Source organism: Argopecten irradians, chromosome 5, assembly GCF_041381155.1.
Source record: "Argopecten irradians isolate NY chromosome 5, Ai_NY, whole genome shotgun sequence".
In the NCBI taxonomy this organism is placed as follows: Eukaryota; Metazoa; Mollusca; class Bivalvia; order Pectinida; family Pectinidae; genus Argopecten; species Argopecten irradians.
The window spans coordinates 9,059,566-9,080,554 of NC_091138.1; the positions used below are offsets into that span (position 1 = coordinate 9,059,566).

At 37.5% G+C, this 20,989-nt stretch overlaps 1 protein-coding gene across 2 annotated transcripts in view; it reads right to left on the reverse strand.

Moving 5' to 3' along the window:
* The window catches only part of LOC138322805 (poly(ADP-ribose) glycohydrolase-like), a 66,618-nt gene that overhangs the window by 43,791 nt on the left and 1,838 nt on the right, over window positions 1–20,989 (reverse strand). The window contains exons 2-5 of one of the 2 annotated variants that reach the window (XM_069266916.1): window positions 17,063–17,108; window positions 13,765–13,867; window positions 12,602–12,687; window positions 11,968–12,106 (exon numbers count right to left, since the gene is read on the reverse strand). In XM_069266916.1, the coding sequence (XP_069123017.1) occupies window positions 11,968–12,106; window positions 12,602–12,671 (209 nt within the window). In that variant the 5' untranslated portion in view covers window positions 12,672–12,687; window positions 13,765–13,867; window positions 17,063–17,108. The remainder of the gene's footprint in view (window positions 1–11,967; window positions 12,107–12,601; window positions 12,688–13,764; window positions 13,868–17,062; window positions 17,109–20,989) is intronic. The other variant, XM_069266917.1, reaches the window with a different exon arrangement.

Genomic DNA, 20,989 nt, shown 5'->3' on the forward strand with positions numbered 1-20,989 from the left:
TAATCTCCTTAATACAAGTTTCCTTAAACGGATCTGACACCTAGACTCCAGTTCCGTTTAACTTAAACGGAACTAGGAACCAGACCCGAGTTCCGTTTAACATACATACTGGCCAACGAGCGGAGTTCCGTTTATTAGGATTCCTATCTCTAACTGCATGTTTAATTACCTATTATATACAGGAATCGAACTTAGAGCTTCCATGAATAATACAGCACAGAATTAATCTCCTTAACACAAGTTTCCTTAAACGGATCTGACACCTAGACTCCAGTTCCGTTTAACTTAAACGGAACTAGGAACCAGACCCGAGTTCCGTTTAAGCTTATACGGAACAAGGAACCAGACCCGAGTTCCGTTTAACAAACATACTGGTCAACGAGCGGAGTTCCGTTTATTAGGATTCCTATCTCTAACTGCATGTTCAATTGCCTATTATATACAGGAATCGAACTTAGAGCTTCTATGAATACTACAGCACAGAATTAATCTCCTTAACACAAGTTTCCTTAAACGGATCTGACACCTAGACTCCAGTTCCGTTTAATAAACGGAACTAGGAACCAGACCCGAGTTCCGTTTAACTTAAACGGAACTAGGACAGACCCGAGTTCCGTTTAACATAATACTGGCCAACGAGCGGAGTTCCGTTTATTAGGATTCCTATCTCTAACTGAATGTTTAATTACCTATTATATACAGGAATCGAACTTAGAGCTTCCATGAATAATACAGCACAGAATTAATCTCCTTAACACAAGTTTCCTTAAACGGATCTGGCACCTAGACTCCAGTTCCGTTTAACTTAAACGGAACTAGGAACCAGACCCGAGTTCCGTTTAACTTAAACGGAACTAGGAGCCAGACCCGAGTTCCGTTTAACTTAAACGGAACTAGGAACCAGACCCGAGTTCCGTTTAACATACATACTGGCCAACGAGCGGAGTTCCGTTTATTAGGATTCCTATCTCTAACTGCATGTTCAATTACCTATTATATACAGGAATCGAACTTAGAGCTTCCATGAATAATATAGAACAGAATTAATATCTATAACACAGATTTCCTTAAACGGATCTGATACCTAGACCTCAGTTCCGTTTAACTTAAACGGAACTAGGAACCAGACCCGAGTTCCGTTTAAGCTTATACGGAACTAGGAACCAGACCCGAGTTCCGTTTAACAAAAATACTGGTCAACGAGCCGAGTTCCGTTTATTAGGATTTCTACCTCTTATAAGATAATAAATTACATATGTTATAAAGGAATCTAGCTCTGAGCTTCAGGAACGATACAACTTATATAATTTATCTCTATAACACAGATTTTCTTAAACGGATCTGATACCTAGACCTCAGTTCCGTTTAACTTAAACGGAACTAGGAACCAGACGTTGGTTCTTTTTAAGCTCAAACAGAACTAGGAACCATATTCGACTTCCGTTTATTTGATCGAATCTAGGAACCAGACCCGAGGTCAGTTTAGAGCTGACGCTCGAAACCTGTTCTGTTCTGTTTAATAGTATACGGATCTAGGAACAAGATCCTAGTTCTGTTTAAGCCGATGTTGGCCTATACATTGCCTTTAAAGACTTTAATGAATATCTTGATGCTTAATAGGGCCCCGTATCGCAATACGGGTGCCTTATAGTAATCAGGTTGTCGATCTATCTGTCCGTCCGTCCGTCCGTCCGTCCGTCCGTCCGCCTGTCCTTTTTTTAGTTTTTTTTTTGTTACCAAGAAGTCTTAAATTGCAGATGTAGGTTACCTTAGTGCCCCTGTTCTGCATATTACATTTTAGGGCCAATCGACATGATGGCTGATAGAGAAACAACTTTGATTTTGGAAGTTGAAGATGTTTATCTCTATTTCTCAGAAAGCACCAAAGGGATCTGTCTGAAATTTCAGAGGTTGGTTTCCCCTAGGTTCCTAGTTGCGTATAATGCATTTTTGAACCGATCTATCAACAAGATAGCCCCAAATGGGCCATACAACTCAATGAAACAAAATCAACAAGATGGCCAAGAGGCAGCCATCTTGGATTTTAATATTTATAGTTTTAAAAAGCAGAGAAAATATTCCTCTTTCGTCAGACATACATCATTCTTTCGTAGGCGCCAAGGATCCTCTAAGATCTCTTGTACTATACTGTCATCAAACATTTCGAAATCAGAGCTTCAATTGTACATTTCATTGTCAAGATATTACTTTTCCTAATCGCAAAGCACCTTGAGCGGTTCCTTTTTTGACGTGTCAGTGTTCTAGCATTTTACAGTAATCGTCTTCGGAACCTTTAGGAACATATTATCACAGTAAAACTCATTATAGCGTAGAAACGGAGTCGACAAACCATGTCAGAGTCCCGTTTAAGATCATACGAATCTAGGGATTAGACCCGAGTTCCTTTTAGCCCAACGCATTCAAATTCCATATTCAGTTCACGTGCTTTTACTGACCAATGCGTTGAGTTTGTTTATTATGATTCCCACGTGTAATAAGATGTTTACTAGATATTTTCATTGGACAATTTGACGGGTGTTTATCTAACAAGGAAAAGTGGTCAATGACATTCATATCTTAACTTGAGTTATGAAGAAGAATTTTTCCTCATCTCGCACGCTTAGGTTAGCCCTGTTGCACCTCAGTTTTGGTCAAAGGTTCAAGCCCCTGGTTATGCAATACATGATAGACTGCCGTCCTCTTTGCCAGCTAAGCTTGAGTGTTGAACTCGGGAAACTTGGTCAGGGAACCAGGTAGTGTTCGGCTCCAAGGAGCACCACAAGATGGAGAGGCTGTTGCGTCTCTCCATCCAGAATGTCATATATAAACTTGAATACTTCTGCCCTGAACAGGACATTGAGATCATTGGCTTCTTTGAAGGTGCCATTGCTCGTCAATGTCTTGTTGGCTAGGAGTTTTTTTCTCTGTTTTGAAAACATAGAAAAAATTCAGAGATTGGAGGCCATTACCTCACAGAGGTCAGCACCACCAAAGAAGAAGGCTAGAAATTCTGCTCCCACTGTTATATGCGACCGAAGTCAAAGCCTTATTTCAAGAGTAACATTGGGAAGGGTAGGAAGAGTACAAACCCTCATTGGGACAAGACGAAAAGTTCCTGATTCGTTTCTCCGTCCTTGATCGTTCCATACGAAAGGTCTGTTCTTGAGAATTCAGCCAGTCTGAGATTCAAGTCCTCCTCTCGTAAATTAGGGTTTGGGTTAAGCAACAATTCTCCATCTGTGGAGGTCTCGATATTCCTCGTTTTCATCTTCCTGTAGGAGATCGTCAGTCCACCTTCTTTCTAGAGTCAATGGAAGAATATCACACAGGACTCTTGAGCCTTTTCTGTAGTGAAGGAGCGGTTTGGCATTCCATACTTGCGGCATCCACACTTTGTGTAAAGGATGTATTTTTCCCACCTTCGGGGGATCCGGAGAAGGCAGTTTCCATCCGGGAGGAAGTAAGGACCATGCTTTTAAAGGGCGTGGTCGAGGGGTGCCTATTATGGACTACACACTCGGCTTCTATTCCAGAATATTTCTGATCCGCAACAGGTTGGGAGCTTGGTGTCCCATCAACTGCTGTTGGTTGTAGTGTGATTTCTGCACTCTAGGGAAGATATGTTCACAACTATGTCGAAGAATTGCTAACGATACATCTAGTTCGGGAATCTGCGGATCGGAACACCCGATCCACAGGGTCTCTGCAGACTTTTTAGAGGATTCTGCATTCCAATGCGGTTTGAATGGCTACGGACAACTCTACAGTGGTCGCTTATCTGGAGAGACAGGGACATCAGCTTACGTCCTTTGTGCCCTCGCTATCCGTATTTCCGTATTATTCCTATCTATAAGGAAATGCAGTTAACAATTTTAGTCAAGCATTTTCCAGGAAGGGCAAATGTTCTGGCGGATAATCTCCAGGCAGCGCCAGCTGGTTATGACAGAACGGCATCTTATATCCCTCGACCTTTTTGCCTCTTTTCTCAATAGTCAGTTGTCAACCTTTGTGTCTCCGTGCCAAACCAAATGGCTTGGGCCGTGGACGCAGGGTTCTACAGAAGTTTCCGGGGTATTTTTGCTCCCTCTTTCCGATAGCGCCACTGTTGCCGCGACAACCCTGGTTTTCGGAGCTCTTGTCGTTTCTGGTGGCTCGTCCTCTGGTTCTCCCACCAAAAGCAAATGTCTTTCGTTAGAATCGGCCCCAGACGTTACCTTCACGCTTGGACATGATTTCAGGAGTCCTAGCTCAGACAGGCTTTTCTTCGGATATGTCAGCTCGCATCGCCCGATCAATTAGGTCTTTCTCCTCTGCCGTCTACCAGTCACGCTGGAAGATCTTCTTTGATTGGTGTATCGTCAGGAGGATTGATCCGGTCATGGCCTCTGCCCAGCTGATTGCGAGTTTCATTCTCCTTGTTGTTTAGGGAGCGCAATAATGTACTATTGCAGGCTATCGCACAGCTATTGCCAGTGGGTATGATCTTCATTTCTTTGTCTGTCTTGATTCGGGGGTTCAATCTGGACAGGCCTAACGTCAGCTCCACAGTGGAACCTAGAACTCGTGTTAAAGTCACAAATGGGGGCTTCGGCTTCTAATGTGCCTTTAGGATCGGTCTCCATAAAGTTTTTAACTTTAAAGACTGTCTTCCTGCTTGCTGTTGCCTCAGGCCACAGGAGAAGTGATATTCATGCATTGTCTTTTCGCTCTTCGCGTATTTCTAGCGACTTCTTTGGCTCTCCGCAATAGGTCCTTGTACCAGGACATGATGTCTTCTGCCGTTTGGCGTGGTCAGTCTACTTTCACCTCCGGTCTCTGTCCTTCCACTCTGATGGACTGTTTTCCTTGGGCCCAGTTGTGATGATTCAGTCTGTGACTGTTCTTCCTCAGTAGACATTATATACATATATGGTCTTTTAACATTATGCAAGCAGGTTTCACAATGGTGCACCTCTTTCCACGGGGAGGTATTTTCGTTTTTTCCTTTGTTCATTCAACCCTGTTTTATATTCTCTGCCTGGGGCCTGTCCCCTACATTTGCCATTTGACTGGGCTGCCTGGCTTCGGACTCTCCATTACGGTAAGACAAATTTGCGTACTAAAGTTATGGTAGCGTATTACTGAAAAGAAATTGAGGTTTTTCAATGTAAAACCAATTTACATGATGTAAAACTAACAATAACTTTATGGGGTTCCACCCTTCTGTCCTCATTCCCTTTCCTCCTCAGTCATTTGTCCTCGTGGCTACATAGAGGTTTTTAGAAAGGGACACCATTCTATATACTCTCGTCGAGTACGAAATAAAGTACGGTAGGGAGACGGGATTCTCAAATATAATGTTTTCAGGGCTATAAAAATTGGTGTATGTAGTGTATTTGAATTCTAAAGTTATGGTAAATATTATATCATGAAAAGTGGCTTAACATTGAAAAACTCTAATTTCCGTATAAAAGACTTCTTCTCTAAAACTTAGCACGATATATAACAAAAAATATTGCAAAGGTAGTATCTGTATGGGATGAGGATACAAAATTATACAAAGGGTGTGGCTTATCCCCTTGGGCCTGAGGGGCGTGGCCAAAAGGGGTCAATGTGTTTATTTCCATATAAACGACTTTTCTCTGAAATTAAGTATGGGATAGTGCTCATATTGCGATGGTAGCATCCTTAGTGGGAATTCAAAATTGTAAAAATACTGGGACTGACTCTCTACCGTACGGCGGCGTATTAGGGCCACTGCAAAATTTGATTTATCTTGTACGTACAAGTTATAATCTTGTACGTACAAGTTAATATCTTGTACGTACAACTTAGTATCTTGTACGTACAACTTAGTATCTTGTACGTACAAGTTACTATCTTGTACGTACAACCTAGTATCTTGAACGTACAACTTAGTATCTTGTACGTACAAGTTAGTATCTTGTACGTACAAGATACTGCAAGATAGTATCTTGTACGTACAACTTAGTATCTTGTACGTACAAGATACTGCAAGTTAGTATCTTGTACGTACAAGTTAATATCTTGTACGTTCACGTTAGTATCTTGTACGTACAACTTAGTATCTTGTACGTACAAGATAGTACAATGTTGAAACTCTCGGTATTAAAGAATGTGACTGGTTTACTGTCACAATCGCATCGCATGAAGCTATACGTATATTACGTACCCTTTGTTTAAGCCAAATGGAAAAAAAAGAATACCTTGCGACATTTTGTGGAGTTGTGATGCTTTGATAAGTTTCCGAACATATACAGGGTGTCCCAAAAAACATGTCCCGACTTTGACAGGTAATAAATTTTGTAATACTAAATTTTTTTTTGAAAATTCAAAATGATTTGGAAAGCAGGAGTATCCAAATTTAACTTAATTATGTACAAATTTACAGATAACATCGTCATTATGTGTGAAGACGTCATAATAGAAATGATGATATCATCGATTATGTCATATTTTGATGACTTTCTAGCACCATGAAGATTCATGCTGAAGTTATTAAAATCTACAATGCGATCGGAAAATCCCATACTTACATTAATGAAATTTTATGAAAATGTCACCCAGGTATGCTGTCCATCTGCAGGAAGCAGATTTACAGAATTGTGAGGTGGTGAGGAATTTCTGGGTCAGAAGTCATCTTGTCATCGAAAAGAAGGGCGGACACCTCGTGCCCATTCTTTAACTGAAAGTTATTGATTTTCTGAACAAAACGCAAAATTAGCGAAATATGACTTTCTCTCGATTTTCAATATAAGTCTTCACAAGAAGATATTCGTCCGGATTGTTATATATCGTTGTACAGAGCAGATTACTACCTTTCTAATGGTAAATAGATCAAATTCCTCTGTCTACCAAAACCATTTTTATAAAGCGTCAAACTCGGGATATGTTTTTGGGACACCCTGTACATGTAAATGTTTATAACGGAGTAATAAATATGATCATCATTTGGACAATAATTGATGTGTGTATATATGTCTAATAAACACACAAAAAAAACATATGAAATAATTTGTTTTGCCTTTGTTGTCTTTGCAATCAGTGCAATCAGTAACTCGTTCGAATTAGGGCATAATGCTTAGGATTTTTTTCGGAGGCAGTTAATTATTTTCAATACTAATATTCTGATGTAAAATAAATGCTCCAACATTTCCAATAATGGCACCAGTATGAAGTATTTAACTTTAATTACTGAAGAAAATTACGAATTTGTTTTCTCCTCTTTTTAATAGATAAAACTTATCATTTATCGGAGATGTATCATATACATTTTATCACTAAAATATCTTATCTATAAAACAAGCGACTATACAGTTTCCTCGAAAGGAACTATACAGTGTCAGTTTCAAAATAATGCAAGTGACTATACAGTTTCAACTCATAATCCGGCAATTTCAAATTATGATTGTGAAAAAGATATTGTCCTCATTAATATATATTTATATTTTGAATATTGTCAAATAAGTTAATAAACCTGTGATCGTGCTTGAAGCAATGAAAAGTAGACAGACTATCTTTAATTACGAAAAATATCAGGCAGAGGACTCAATTCTGCGGTGATGAACAGCAGTTCAACTCAACTTGTATGTACAAGTACTAAGTTATACGTACAAGATACTATCTTGTACGTACAAGATACTAACTTGTAAGTACAAGATACTAACTTGTACGTACAAGATACTAACTTGTACTACGTACAAGAAAATAACTTGTACGTACAAGATAAATTAAATTATATAGTGGCCCTAATACGCCGCCGTACTACCGCTATTGCAAATCGTGGAGCCTGTTTTACTATTTCCAATTGTTTTTGTGACAATTACTTCATAAAACAGGTGCTTCCTTGTGATCTATTTTGTTGACTCATGGAAGGATATTCTTAACCAAGATCAATAGGTACAATATACATGTATATTTCAAAGGCAGTTTTGGTTTATGCTTGAAGTTCGATAAAATGCACATCAATTTAACAGAATATTAAAATATCAGAAAAATATAAATTTGAAATACTCTTTCACATAAAAATAAAAATAAAAATAAATGAAGAAACATAATCTGGAAATCTGAATATTTCGAGAAAACATTGTTAGATTTAAATTTTAAAATAAAATCCTTTTACCATGGGGATTATTAGATAAAGATATCTGTAAAAATCGTATGTACTGGGCTTAAACGGTCTGTTGCCTAGAATTTCCATTTAATTTCAACGGAATTCCGGTCTCATTCATCAACGCCGCACGTCGCGCTATTGCATAACTTAACTCGGTCCTTTGGACCAGTTGAGCTAAAATGAGTAAATGCTATGGCAAGCCAATTTAAAATTTATTGAAGGAGCAAGGTCCATCCAGAATTTAATCGCATTATATATAAGATATCTCATATTATTATATTCGATATCGGGCCCTTCGGGTCAGGTGAGCTTTACAAATGTCTATGCAAGCGATGGGTTATACGGAACTCGGGTCTGGTTCCTAGTTCCGTATAAGCTTAAACGGAACTCGGGTCTGGTTCCTAGTTCCGTTTAAGTTAAACGGAACTGAGGTCTAGGTATCAGATCCGTTTAAGAAAATCTGTGTTATAGAGATAAATTATATAAGTTGTATCGTTCCTGAAGCTCAGAGCTAGATTCCTTTATAACATATGTAATTTATTATCTTATAAGAGGTAGAAATCCTAATAAACGGAACTCGGCTCGTTGACCAGTATTTTTGTTAAACGGAACTCGGGTCTGGTTCCTAGTTCCGTATAAGCTTAAACGGAACTCGGGTCTGGTTCCTAGTTCCGTTTAAGTTAAACGGAACTGGAGTCTAGGTGTCAGATCCGTTTAAGGAAATCTGTGTTATAGATATTAATTCTGTTCTGTATTATGAATGTAAGCTTTAAGTGCGATTCCCGTATATGATATGTAATTGAACATGCAATTAGAGGTAGAAATCCTAATAAACGGAACTCGGCTCGTTGGCCAGTATGTTTGTTAAACGGAACTCGGGTCTGGTTCCTAGTTCCGTATAAGCTTAAACGGAACTCGGGTCTGGTTCCTAGTTCTGGAGTCTAGGTGTCAGATCCGTTTAAGGGAATTTGTGTTAATGAAATTAATTCTGTGCTGTATTATTCATGGAAGCTCTAAGTTCGATTCCTGTATATAATATGTAATTGAACATGCAGTTAGAGATAGGAATCCTAATAAACGGAACTCCGCTCGTTGGCCAGTATGTTTGTTAAACGGAACTCGGGTCTGGTTCCTAGTTCCGTTTAAGTTAAACGGAACTGAGGTCTAGGTATCAGATCCGTTTAAGAAAATCTGTGTTATAGAGATAAATTATATAAGTTGTATCGTTCCTGAAGCTCAGAGCTAGATTCCTTTATAACATATGTAATTTATTATCTTATAAGAGGTAGAAATCCTAATAAACGGAACTCCGCTCGTTGACCAGTATGTTTGTTAAACGGAACTCGGGTCTGGTTCCTAGTTCCGTATAAGCTTAAACGGAACTCGGGTCTGGTTCCTAGTTCCGTTTAAGTTAAACGGAACTCGGGTCTAGGTATCAGATCCGTTTAAGGAAATCTGTGTTATAGATATTAATTCTGTTCTGTATTATTCATGGAAGCTCTAAGTTCGATTCCTGTATATAATAGGTAATTGAACATGCAGTTAGAGATAGGAATCCTAATAAACGGAACTCCGCTCGTTGGCCAGTATGTTTGTTAAACGGAACTCGGGTCTGGTTCCTAGTTCCGTATAAGCTTAAACGGAACTCGGGTCTGGTTCCTAGTTCCGTTTAAGTTAAACGGAACTGAGGTCTAGGTATCAGATCCGTTTAAGGAAATCTGTGTTATAGATATTAATTCTGTTCTATATTATTCATGGAAGCTCTAAGTTCGATTCCTGTATATAATAGGTAATTGAGCATGCAGTTAGAGATAGGAATCCTAATAAACGGAACTCCGCTCGTTGGCCAGTATGTTTGTTAAACGGAACTCGGGTCTGGTTCCTAGTTCCGTATAAGCTTAAACGGAACTCGGGTCTGGTTCCTAGTTCCGTTTAAGTTAAACGGAACTGAGGTCTAGGTATCAGATCCGTTTAAGGAAATCTGTGTTATAGATATTAATTCTGTTCTATATTATTCATGGAAGCTCTAAGTTCGATTCCTGTATATAATAGGTAATTGAACATGCAGTTAGAGATAGGAATCCTAATAAACGGAACTCCGCTCGTTGACCAGTATGTTTGTTAAACGGAACTCGGGTCTGGTTCCTAGTTCCGTATAAGCTTAAACGGAACTCGGGTCTGGTTCCTAGTTCCGTTTAAGTTAAACGGAACTCGGGTCTGGTTCCTAGTTCCGTTTATTAAACGGAACTAGGAACTAGGAACTCGCAACCAACTTCAGCCCTCCGATTAACTCACCCTTATGTGAGTGTATGTACATGTACCTACCTAATACTGTATGATTAACTCAACCTTATGTGAGTGTATGTACATGTACCTACCTAATACTGTATGATTAACTCACCCTTATGTGAGTGTATGAACATGTACCTACCTAATACTGTATGATTGACTCACCCTTATGTGAGTGTATGTACATGTACCTACCTAATACTGTATGATTAACTCACCCTTATGTGAGTGTATGTACATGTACCTACCTTATGCTGTATAATTAACTCACCCTGATGTGAGTGTATGTATGTGTACCTACCTAATACTGTATGATTAACTCACCCTTTTGTGAGTGTATGTACATGTACCTACCTAATACTGTATGATTAACTCATCCTTTTGTGAGTGTATGTACGTGTACCTACCTAATACTGTATGATTAACTCACCCTTATGTGAGTGTATGTACGTGTACCTACCTAATACTGTATGATTAACTCACCCTTATGTGGAGTGTATGTACGTGTACCTACCTAATACTGTATGATTAACTCACCCTTATGTGAGTGTATTATGTATATACGTATGATTACTCCCTAGTTGTAGTGTACCTACCTAATACTGTATGATTAACTCACCTTATGTGAGTGTATGTACTGTACCTACCTAATACTGTATGATATTATACTCACCCTTATGTGAGTGTATGTAGTGTACCTACCTAATACTGTATGATTAACTCACCCTTATGTGAGTGTATGTACATGTACCTACCTAATACTGTATGATTAACTCACCTTATGTGAGTGTATGTACTGTACCTACCTAATACTGTATAATATCACCCTTATGTGAGTGTATGTACGTACCTACCTAATACTTATGATAATCACCCTTATGTGATGTATGTATTACCTACCTAATACTGTATGATTAACTCACCCTTTGTGAGTGTATGTACTGTACCTACCTAATACTGTATGATTAACTCACCCTTATGTGAGTGTATGTACATGTACCTACCTAATACTGTATGATTAACTCACCCTTATGTGAGTGTATGTACATGTACCTACCTAATACTGTATGATTAACTCACCCTTATGTGAGTGTATGTACGTGTACCTACCTAATACTGTATGATTAACTCACCCTTATGTGAGTGTATGTACATGACCCTATTTACCTACCTAATACTGTATGATTAATGCACCCTTATGTGAGTGTATGTACATTTACCTACCTAATACTGTATGATTAACTCACCCTTATGTGAGTGTATGTACGTGTACCTACCTAATACTGTATGATTAACTCACCCTTATGTGAGTGTATGTACATGTACCTACCTAATACTGTATGATTAACTCACCCTTATGTGAGTGTATGTACGTGTACCTACCTAATACTGTATGATTAACTCACCCTTATGTGAGTGTATGTACGTGTACCTACCTAATACTGTATGATTAACTCACCCTGATGTGAGTGTATGTATGTGTACCTACCTAATACTGTATGATTAACTCACCCTTATGTGAGTGCATGTACATGTACCTACCTTATGCTGTATAATTAACTCACCCTTTTGCCTGCTGATTGCTTGAATGTTGTGTCATGGAAGCACTTGGAAGCTGAACACTGAGCATAGGTGTCAGTGATTTTGATGAATTACCTTTTCCATCAGCCATATTAATCTTGTCTGTCTTTGTTTCAGTTTTATCTGTGTATCGCATTAGAGAATATTTTCAGTTCACACAGGTGCATGACAGGAGAGTAAAAAATAAATTAAAAATAACTTGAAATTACTATAGATTTAGACTAAGGCTTTCAAATTATTTTAAAATTTATCTTACTTTAGCAAGATACCTTTTTTTCAAACATTCAAAATAAGTTCAATGTTTTTTCTTCATTTTTTGCAGCATTTGAAATGTTTAAAATTATGAAAAAATAAATTGATTTAAGAATGATTTGCATGCTTGAAAAAAGTAAAAGTACATGCAAACAGCTAATTACAAGAGAAAAACTAATTTTAAAATTACTGTTTGCTTTTTAGATATGAAAATCTACTGTGTTAACTTTAACTGAATTTGAAAATCAAGCATTTTGAATGAAAAGTAATTCCCGATATTGACCTTTGAAAATGATGTCTGCACAGTAAATCAATTCTAATTGAAGATTTCTAATAAGACAATTAAAACCAAACTGTGTATATTACCTTGGTCACATTTGTTTTTCTTAAAGAAATCTAAAATTGTTTTCTTTCTTTTTGCAGGTGGCTCACTCATTCTACGAATGTAGAATCTGCAAAACAATAAAGCAATACATGGTACCGTATTCAAACCAATAAAAATCCCCCGTCCCTCTCTAAGCACTCTTCCCCCTTTTTTAGCCACGATATCATTTACCTCAAATTAAATGCAGACTGAAACATTTGATTTCTTTGAAAATTGATTTATGGCTTAATATGTGCAATGACATTATGAAGGATTAGTGTGAAGGTCCTTTTGAGTCCTAGAAACTTAATGGATTGAATATATAGTACCTTATATCATACATAGTTATATACTTAAACAATTTACTGCAAGTACTAGTGTCCCTACCCCTATAAGCGCACCTCCCCTCTTCTAGAGAAGGAGTTGAAGTTATATAAATGCCCCTCCCATCCCATCGGTTTAACAATGTTTTATATAAAACAATTGTAGGTTGATTATAAAATCAGCATTGTATCTCATATTACATGAACGTAATAATGCATCTCAAAGAAAGAAGGCATATGCATGTTTACTGTGACAGATTCATGTGCGGTAAGTTTAGGAACTAGTTCCCTAAAAAGTGCCCCCTTTGTTATATTTTTAAGTACCCTGAGTGCTAATAACGGCATATACGGTATTTAAGTTTGTAACATAAATATCCTTCCTGAAATAGATAAACACATATATAAGATGGATCTTACATGAGTGGTTATATTTATGAACAGCTAAAATCAGACTATTGGGAACTTGATAAAAACTCAAGTTGAGAGCTAGACACTCCATGAGCTACTATATAACTGTCGACCATTATATCAACACCTGGACTATGTCATAGCAAAACTGAAGGCTCTGAGTGCTACAACAGATGACTCAGATTTTGTCCCTTAATGTTAATGGCTATGAAGTTAAAGGGAACCAAACTTGATCCCTTTATATGCACATCATTCAGTTTTGTAATTTCGCTGACTTCTGGACCTAACCTGTATTTTTGTTTTGGTGAATATGAGAGATATACAAGAACATTTGAATTAGCTAGCACTATATATGCATACTATATAAGCTATTGGCAGCAAAAGGAAATGAGACAAGTAAATTTCCTAATAAGGTAAATTGAATGTGTAATTACCTCCAAGCCAGATTTTAAACAGATTTCAATACTAAGACCTTGTTATCTGGCTGATACTAGAGCTGTATCACAAAGAATCATGCTTCATGAAGGTTGGAATGCTCTGAAAAATGAACGCAAGTCTACAACTATAGTTGTTAAAAGGTGTGTATAACAGCAGGAGTTGAAGTGAAACTATATATAACTAAATACTACAAAATTAATGTCTGAAACATATAAACGAATAACAGAATTTATTGTGATGTCACACATATAAATGATGTCATATAATCAAACTACGATGTTGTACTACTGCCTTGATAGACTGATATATCACATTCGAGCCTATCACCCCTAGTAGAGAGAAACAGAATTGAATGTTAATTCTGTCTATATTTCCATAGATACTAGTAATGTGATAAATATAATCTTACAATGACTCATGATTATGTAATACAAACTTGTTAAAGTAAATAATTTGCTTCAAGGCTTGTGGCATAACCAATTACATGTATTGAACTTGTTTAATAAATTACATATTTTCCATACATAGACTCCTATGTAATAAGATCCTCTGTATCTGCATATATAAATGTTAAAAGAAGTTGTGTCTGACAGAAGGAGTTGAACTTCGTGAAATTACATACAACTAAAAATGTCTATAACACATTAATAAATAATTATATATATATATAACAGAAGTTTACATCTAACGTACATCTATAAATGTTAAAAGAAGTGTTTCTGACAGCAGGAGTTGAAGTGAAACTAATTCTAATACAACTAGAAATGTGTACCGCCTCCATATGAAAATTAGACAGAACAGGATGGGACAGATAACAATGGATACATACCCTCATTGAAACAATGACATCAAACTAATTAAAGGCTAATAAAAATTCAAAGTTATAAGCGTACTATTAAGGTGCAATTCTAAAAGAAATTATTGTCAGTCACTTAACTGACCAGCTAATATATTTTTTCATGTGAGCGAACATTAAAACTTTGAGAAGAGTTTTTAAAATCTTGAAAGAACACTATTACCCCTTTAGTTATTAAACTGTTAATGGAAATATCAGTCCAAGAACTTCATAATGAAAATTTTCAAAGACAAGAGGCCCAGAGGGCCGGTATCGCTCACCTGGTTTTTTGTTAGTAATTATCACAAGACTCCGACAATAAGAAAAATAAGCAAAATTGACTCCCAAAGTTTAATTTTGAATCACAACCATACAATGATGCTATTGACACCATACAAATATGCTATCCAATACATAGGTTCAGAGACAAAGTAATTTATATGAAAGTAGTAGCCTAATTGACCTTTTTGACCTCGCATCTATTGCCGTCTAAGGCCCCGGGGGTCAGTCCTATCATTTGTACAATTTCAAATCCCAACCCTATAAGGAGGCTACCATTGCATTATAAGTGCTCTTCCATTCTAAGTTGCAGAGAAGAAGTCGTTTATATGGAAATAGCTAAATTAACCCCTTTTGACCCCACCCTTCAGGCCCCCAGGGGGTCAGCCCCATCATTTGCAAAATTTTGAATCCAAACCCTATAAGGATGTAACCATTGCATTATGAGCGTAATCCCATGTTAAGTTGCAGAGAAAAAGTCATTTATATGGAAATTGACCACTTTTGACCCCGCCCCTCAGGCCCCCGGGGGTCAGCCCTATCATTTGTACAATTTGGAATCCCCACCCTATAAGGATGCTACCATTGCATTATGGGTGCTATACCATGCTTAGTTGCAGAGAAGAAGTCATTTATATGGAAATAGCCAAATTAACCCCTTTTGACCCCGCCCCTCAGGCCCCCGGGGGATCAGCCCTATCATTTGTACAATTTTGAATCCCCACCCTATAACGATACTACCATAGCATTATGAGTGCTATCTCTTGCTTAGTTTCAGAGAAGAAGTCGTTTTTATGGAAATAGCCAAATTAACCCCATTTGACCCCGCCGCTCAGGCCCCCGGGGGTCAGCCCCATCATTTGTACAATTTTGAATCCCCACCATATAAGGATCGATGCTACGATTACATTATGGGTGCTCTCCCATGCTCGGTTTCAGAGAAGAAGTCGTTTATTTGGAAATAGCCAAATTGACCCCTTTTGACCCGCCCCTCAGGCCCCAGGGGGTCAGCCCCATCATTTGTACAATTTTGAATCCCCACCCTATAAGGATGCTACCATTGCATTATGGGTGCTCTCCCATGCTCGGTTTCAGAGAAGAAGTCCTATATATGGAAATAGCCAAATTGACCCCTTTTGGTCCCACCCCTCAGGCCCCCGGGGGATCAGCCCTATCATTTGTACAATTTTCAGTTAGTAGCCCATAAGGATGCTACCAGTCAAATTTTGTTGAAATCCGACCAGCGGTTATGGAGAAGAAGTCGATTGTTGACGGACGACGGACGCCGGACGCCGGACGCTGCGGTATCCCATAAGCTCACCTCGGTCCTTCGGACCAGGTGAGCTAAAACAAATATATTATTATCTGAAAGATAAATCAATATAACGGATTATAACGGGTATATATATATTGATGTAAATTACAAAATGCAGTTTTCTAAAACTTAAATGAGATTTTCTTGAGAAAAAAACAACAACGAATCAGCAAAACTGGACTTAAGGTAGTGCTGGGTGTACTAGACCCAAAAATGGGGTTTAAAATTTTTTATTTGCTTTTTTTAAAAACTAAACAAGAGGCCCATGGGCCTAAACGGTCATCTGACTATTAGTACAATACAACATAGTCATTTAAAGATTTTAGCCTATTTGACCCCTATAGCCTTGAATGAAGATCAAGGTCATTCATTTGAACAAACTTGGTAGCCCTTCATCCCAGCATGCGACAGGCCTAATATCAGGTCTCTAGGCCTCTTAGTTATTCACAAGAAGTTGTTTAAAGGATTTTAGCCTATTTGACCCCTGTGATCTTGAATGAAGGTCAAGGTCATTCATTTGAACAAACTTGGTAGCCCTTCATCCCAGCAACCTACAGGCCAAATATGAGTACCCTGGGCCTTCCGGTTATTGAGAAGAAGTCGTTTGAATGAAAAGTTTACGGACGGCGGACGGCGGACGGTGCATGATGACAATAGGTCATATGACCTAAAAAGATATGGAGATGTGTACATGGTTAATGCAAGCCTGGTAAAATTAAGAGGTATTGACAAAATGATTTTTTGCCCAGCTGTCACCTTTTACTGATTTCCTTTCCAATTAACTTCAAATTGTATTTCAAACTTCACTTCTGTGTATGCAAAAGCATTCTTCTACTTCTACAATGTACAATGTACATGTACTAACCTCCTTCCTCAAGTTGAAGATTCAATGTCAGAATTCTGCAAGAGTTCTGCAAAAAAAATGGACAGAATTTTTTAGGACTATACTTAGGAACAAAAAACATAATATTATTGCACTCTACTGTATTAAATTTTAACTTGGAAGAAGAACTGGTAAACAGTCAGGTGAGTATTTGGTATTTGTATTTAGTATAAAGGGAAAAGGTGAGAGTCAAAACTTGACCAAAACAGGAATTCATCAATCAAGGAATGAAATGAATTATACTTTTTGTGTGATCCTATGATATATTAGAACAAATATATGTACCCGGCCTACTATACCTTTCGGCCAGGAACGAAATGGTCCCTATATGTCGTAGTGGAGCACTGCCTCCGAAAATCACTCAGGCACAGTTTTCTATATTTTGTTGAAGGTTTCCAATTATTTTAAGCGTATACATGTATTTACATATTATTTTTGTCCAAAAGAAACATAACTTAATTCTTGATATCTACTTAACTACTCATAAGACGCCAAATTCATAATTTGTAAACTTGCTGTATAATTTTCCTTCAGAAAAGACTTTCATATCTATATGTGTAAAAATCATGTCTCGCTGTGAATTTGATATTTTATACGGTTCAGTTTTATTGCCTAGTAGGTAAGTGATAGCAAACAAGTAAGATAAAATGCATACAGACGTTTTAATAATGATTTGCACAATTATTACTTTGCTCCATTAGCAGTAATAGGCACCAATTGTAGCTCTAAAGACGACACCATTATCTGTCTAAAGTCTTTTGAGCTATAATATTGCAGCTAATGATATATATATATATACCGTATATGTGTAGCCCAAGTGCATTTGGTACATTAGATCAAGTTGAAGCCGTAATTGTCTATCTTTTTATAGCATATACAGTTATTATAGTACAAGACATATTTTCAGATACAGCATAGAAAGTTTTATAAGATTTACAGACAAAAAGGCTCCTATGTTTTTATAAGGGTCTCTGGGACTCCTAAGGTTAAAACGGGAAGGAATCCTGCCCCTGCATATTTCATATCACTCGTCCCAATCCTAATCTATTCCCATATTTGCAATCAAAGTGAGCAGGTGCATTTCATATAGCTATATATAGCCTTGGTAAGTCTGTCTCTTGTAAATGTACATGTACGTAATGTTCTTGTGTCTTGTAAATCAACCAGTCTTTTATTTGTATAAATATAGTTCCAGTCAGTGTGTTTATATGTTAGTGTCTCATATGTTGTAGGTTTTACTGGAAAATAAATATCACAATATAAAAGAACAAAGCCTGGCATTGTTGTTTGACTCCCACAGGTTCCATATGTATAACATGTACATCAGGAGAAAATTTAACTGCCAGCTCCAGGACTCAAATCTGTGACCTAATATGACACAAGCCAGAAGTTCTACCAATGAGCTACCTGCTACCAGCTATCACTAATACCGTATTTCACTGCAAATAAGACCCCCCTCCCTGAGAAGAAATAAAGGTCAAAAGTGGTAGGGGGGGTCTTATTTGCGGACAACCCGCCTGATAACATCGATCTATGAGGTCGCCATCTTGGATTTTTTAATGTCCTGTCATCGTTGTAACAGTCGTATGACAGATTGGTAATAGCAAGATGTTCAAGTATTTATAATAATAATGAAGACGTATTAGTAAAATTAAATCAAATGTTATGACAAATTAACCATCTCTACCCTGCATGTCCTTGAATCCCACTACAGATTACACTATACATATCCCAATGTGTTTTGTTTTTAACCATCATTAGTTTTCAACAATCAAATACTTCTGGTCAAACGCTACGTCATAGGTCATAATGGGGTCACAGAGCCCATGTTTTGATGTACAGTGTTACACCAAATCGTATGATACATCGGCTATATATGTGTTACATTTTATACATGTCTGTAAATACAGATTCAGGGCTCGAATTTCAGGCTGTTTTACTTCCTTTTTGCAAGTAGATATACCACAATAGCAAGTGAAAAAAAATATACACTTGCTTATTTTAGCAAGTGGTTTTTTCACAACTGTAAAAATGGCATAATGATTGTGAAAAATTGTTGAAATGGAAAATATGGGGGCCCAGTTCTTACAATAATGTTGTTGATATACATTATGTACTTATACACCTCACATCATCATGCAAAAATAAATGATTTTATATATAACATAACTGTAATTTGAATACGGATATTAATTATAAGTAAAAAATATATTTTAGCAAGTAACAAGAGGCCCAAGGGCCTTAACGGTCATCTGATTACCTTGGCAATAATCATATAGGAAATTAATTAGATATCGTGTAATGGTAGCTATAGCCATCTTCAATTTGGGATCAACCAGAGATGTAACAACACTTTGTCAGGACCATGTCAGGAACATTTCATGCAAGTTTCAGCTAAATCGCACCGGCAGATCTTGAGAAGAAGTTCAAAATGTGTTTTCAAGATGGCGTCTGTGGCGGCCATCTTGGATTTCGGATCGACCCGAAAAATAAGAACACTTTGTCGGGACCATGTCAGGATCATTTCATGCAAGTTTCAGCCAAATCGCACCGGTAGAACTTGAGAAGAAGTTCAAAATGTGTTTTCAAGATGGCGGATGTGGCGGCCATCTTGGATTTCGGATCGACCCGAAAAATAAGAACACTTTGTCGGGACCATGTCAGGATCATTTCATGCAAGTTTCAGCCAAATCGCACCGGTAGAACTTGAGAAGAAGTTCAAAATGTGTTTTCAAGATGACGGATGTGGCAGCCATCTTGGATTTCGGATCGACCCGAGAAATAAGAACACTTTGTCGTGACCATGTCAGGATCATTTCATGCAAGTTTCAGCCAAATCGCACCGGTAGAACTTGAGAAGAAGTTCAAAATGTGTTTTCAAGATGGCGGATGTGGCGGCCATCTTGGATTTCGGATCGACCCGAAAAATAAGAACACTTTGTCGGGACCATGTCAGGATCATTTCATGCAAGTTTCAGCCAAATCGCACCGATAGAACTTGAGAAGAAGTTCAAAATGTGTTTTCAAGATGGCGGCTGTAGAAATAAAAAATTCTTCCTTTAATTTTCTTATGTGGATTTCCTTTACCAAATAAGGGTTTGAGGTTTGAACATATGAATAAAAAAAATACACAGAAAATTGGGCTCCGTTATTTCCATAAATTAAACGTATTAACATTGCATAATTATTGGTTACTGAAACATCTGGCTGCGCCCTTTAAGGCCTTGCCTTCAGTCATTGAAGATGTATATCAGTACAGTGTATATTAGACAGAAAACTTGTTAGCATTAGGAAAAGGCCCACTACTGCACCTTCTGAACAACTTTAAAATAAACAAAACGTTCATTTTCATAACGCAGGTCGTATTATGTTTCTCGACGTCGTCTTAATTACAACGCATTAGTTGACTATTTCTGCGCCAGACGGCAAAACTTCAACATGTTTGGTGTTGTAACCTCATCTTTGGCCATATTACGTTATAATTGTTTTAAAGAAACTTTTTTTTTTTTTTTTTCGGAAAGGTAGCCTTGTGGCCCTTTCATGAATATCATGAAATTGATTATCTTTTACATTGAATGCGAAATCATTTAAATTATCATTCATCAAAAATGAATTGTCATAAGAACTGTGGCAGCTAACTGTGAACAGAACAATGCGTCAAGCTTTCCTATAATGGCTTCCTAATAAATAATGCTGTATGGTAGTCTTCTTAGCTTTTTGGGAAGCTAATACTTGCTGTCATTAGGCCTAATATAAACTATCTAGCACCTTAAGGGCTATTGGACTGGACTATGTCAGTTGTATACTTGTATATGCAGAATATCTGAAAGACGACTTTTAACTTAAGAATTCAAATTATTAGCACACCATATGTCTAAAATCAAATAAAGAACACAATGGTGTTGTCAA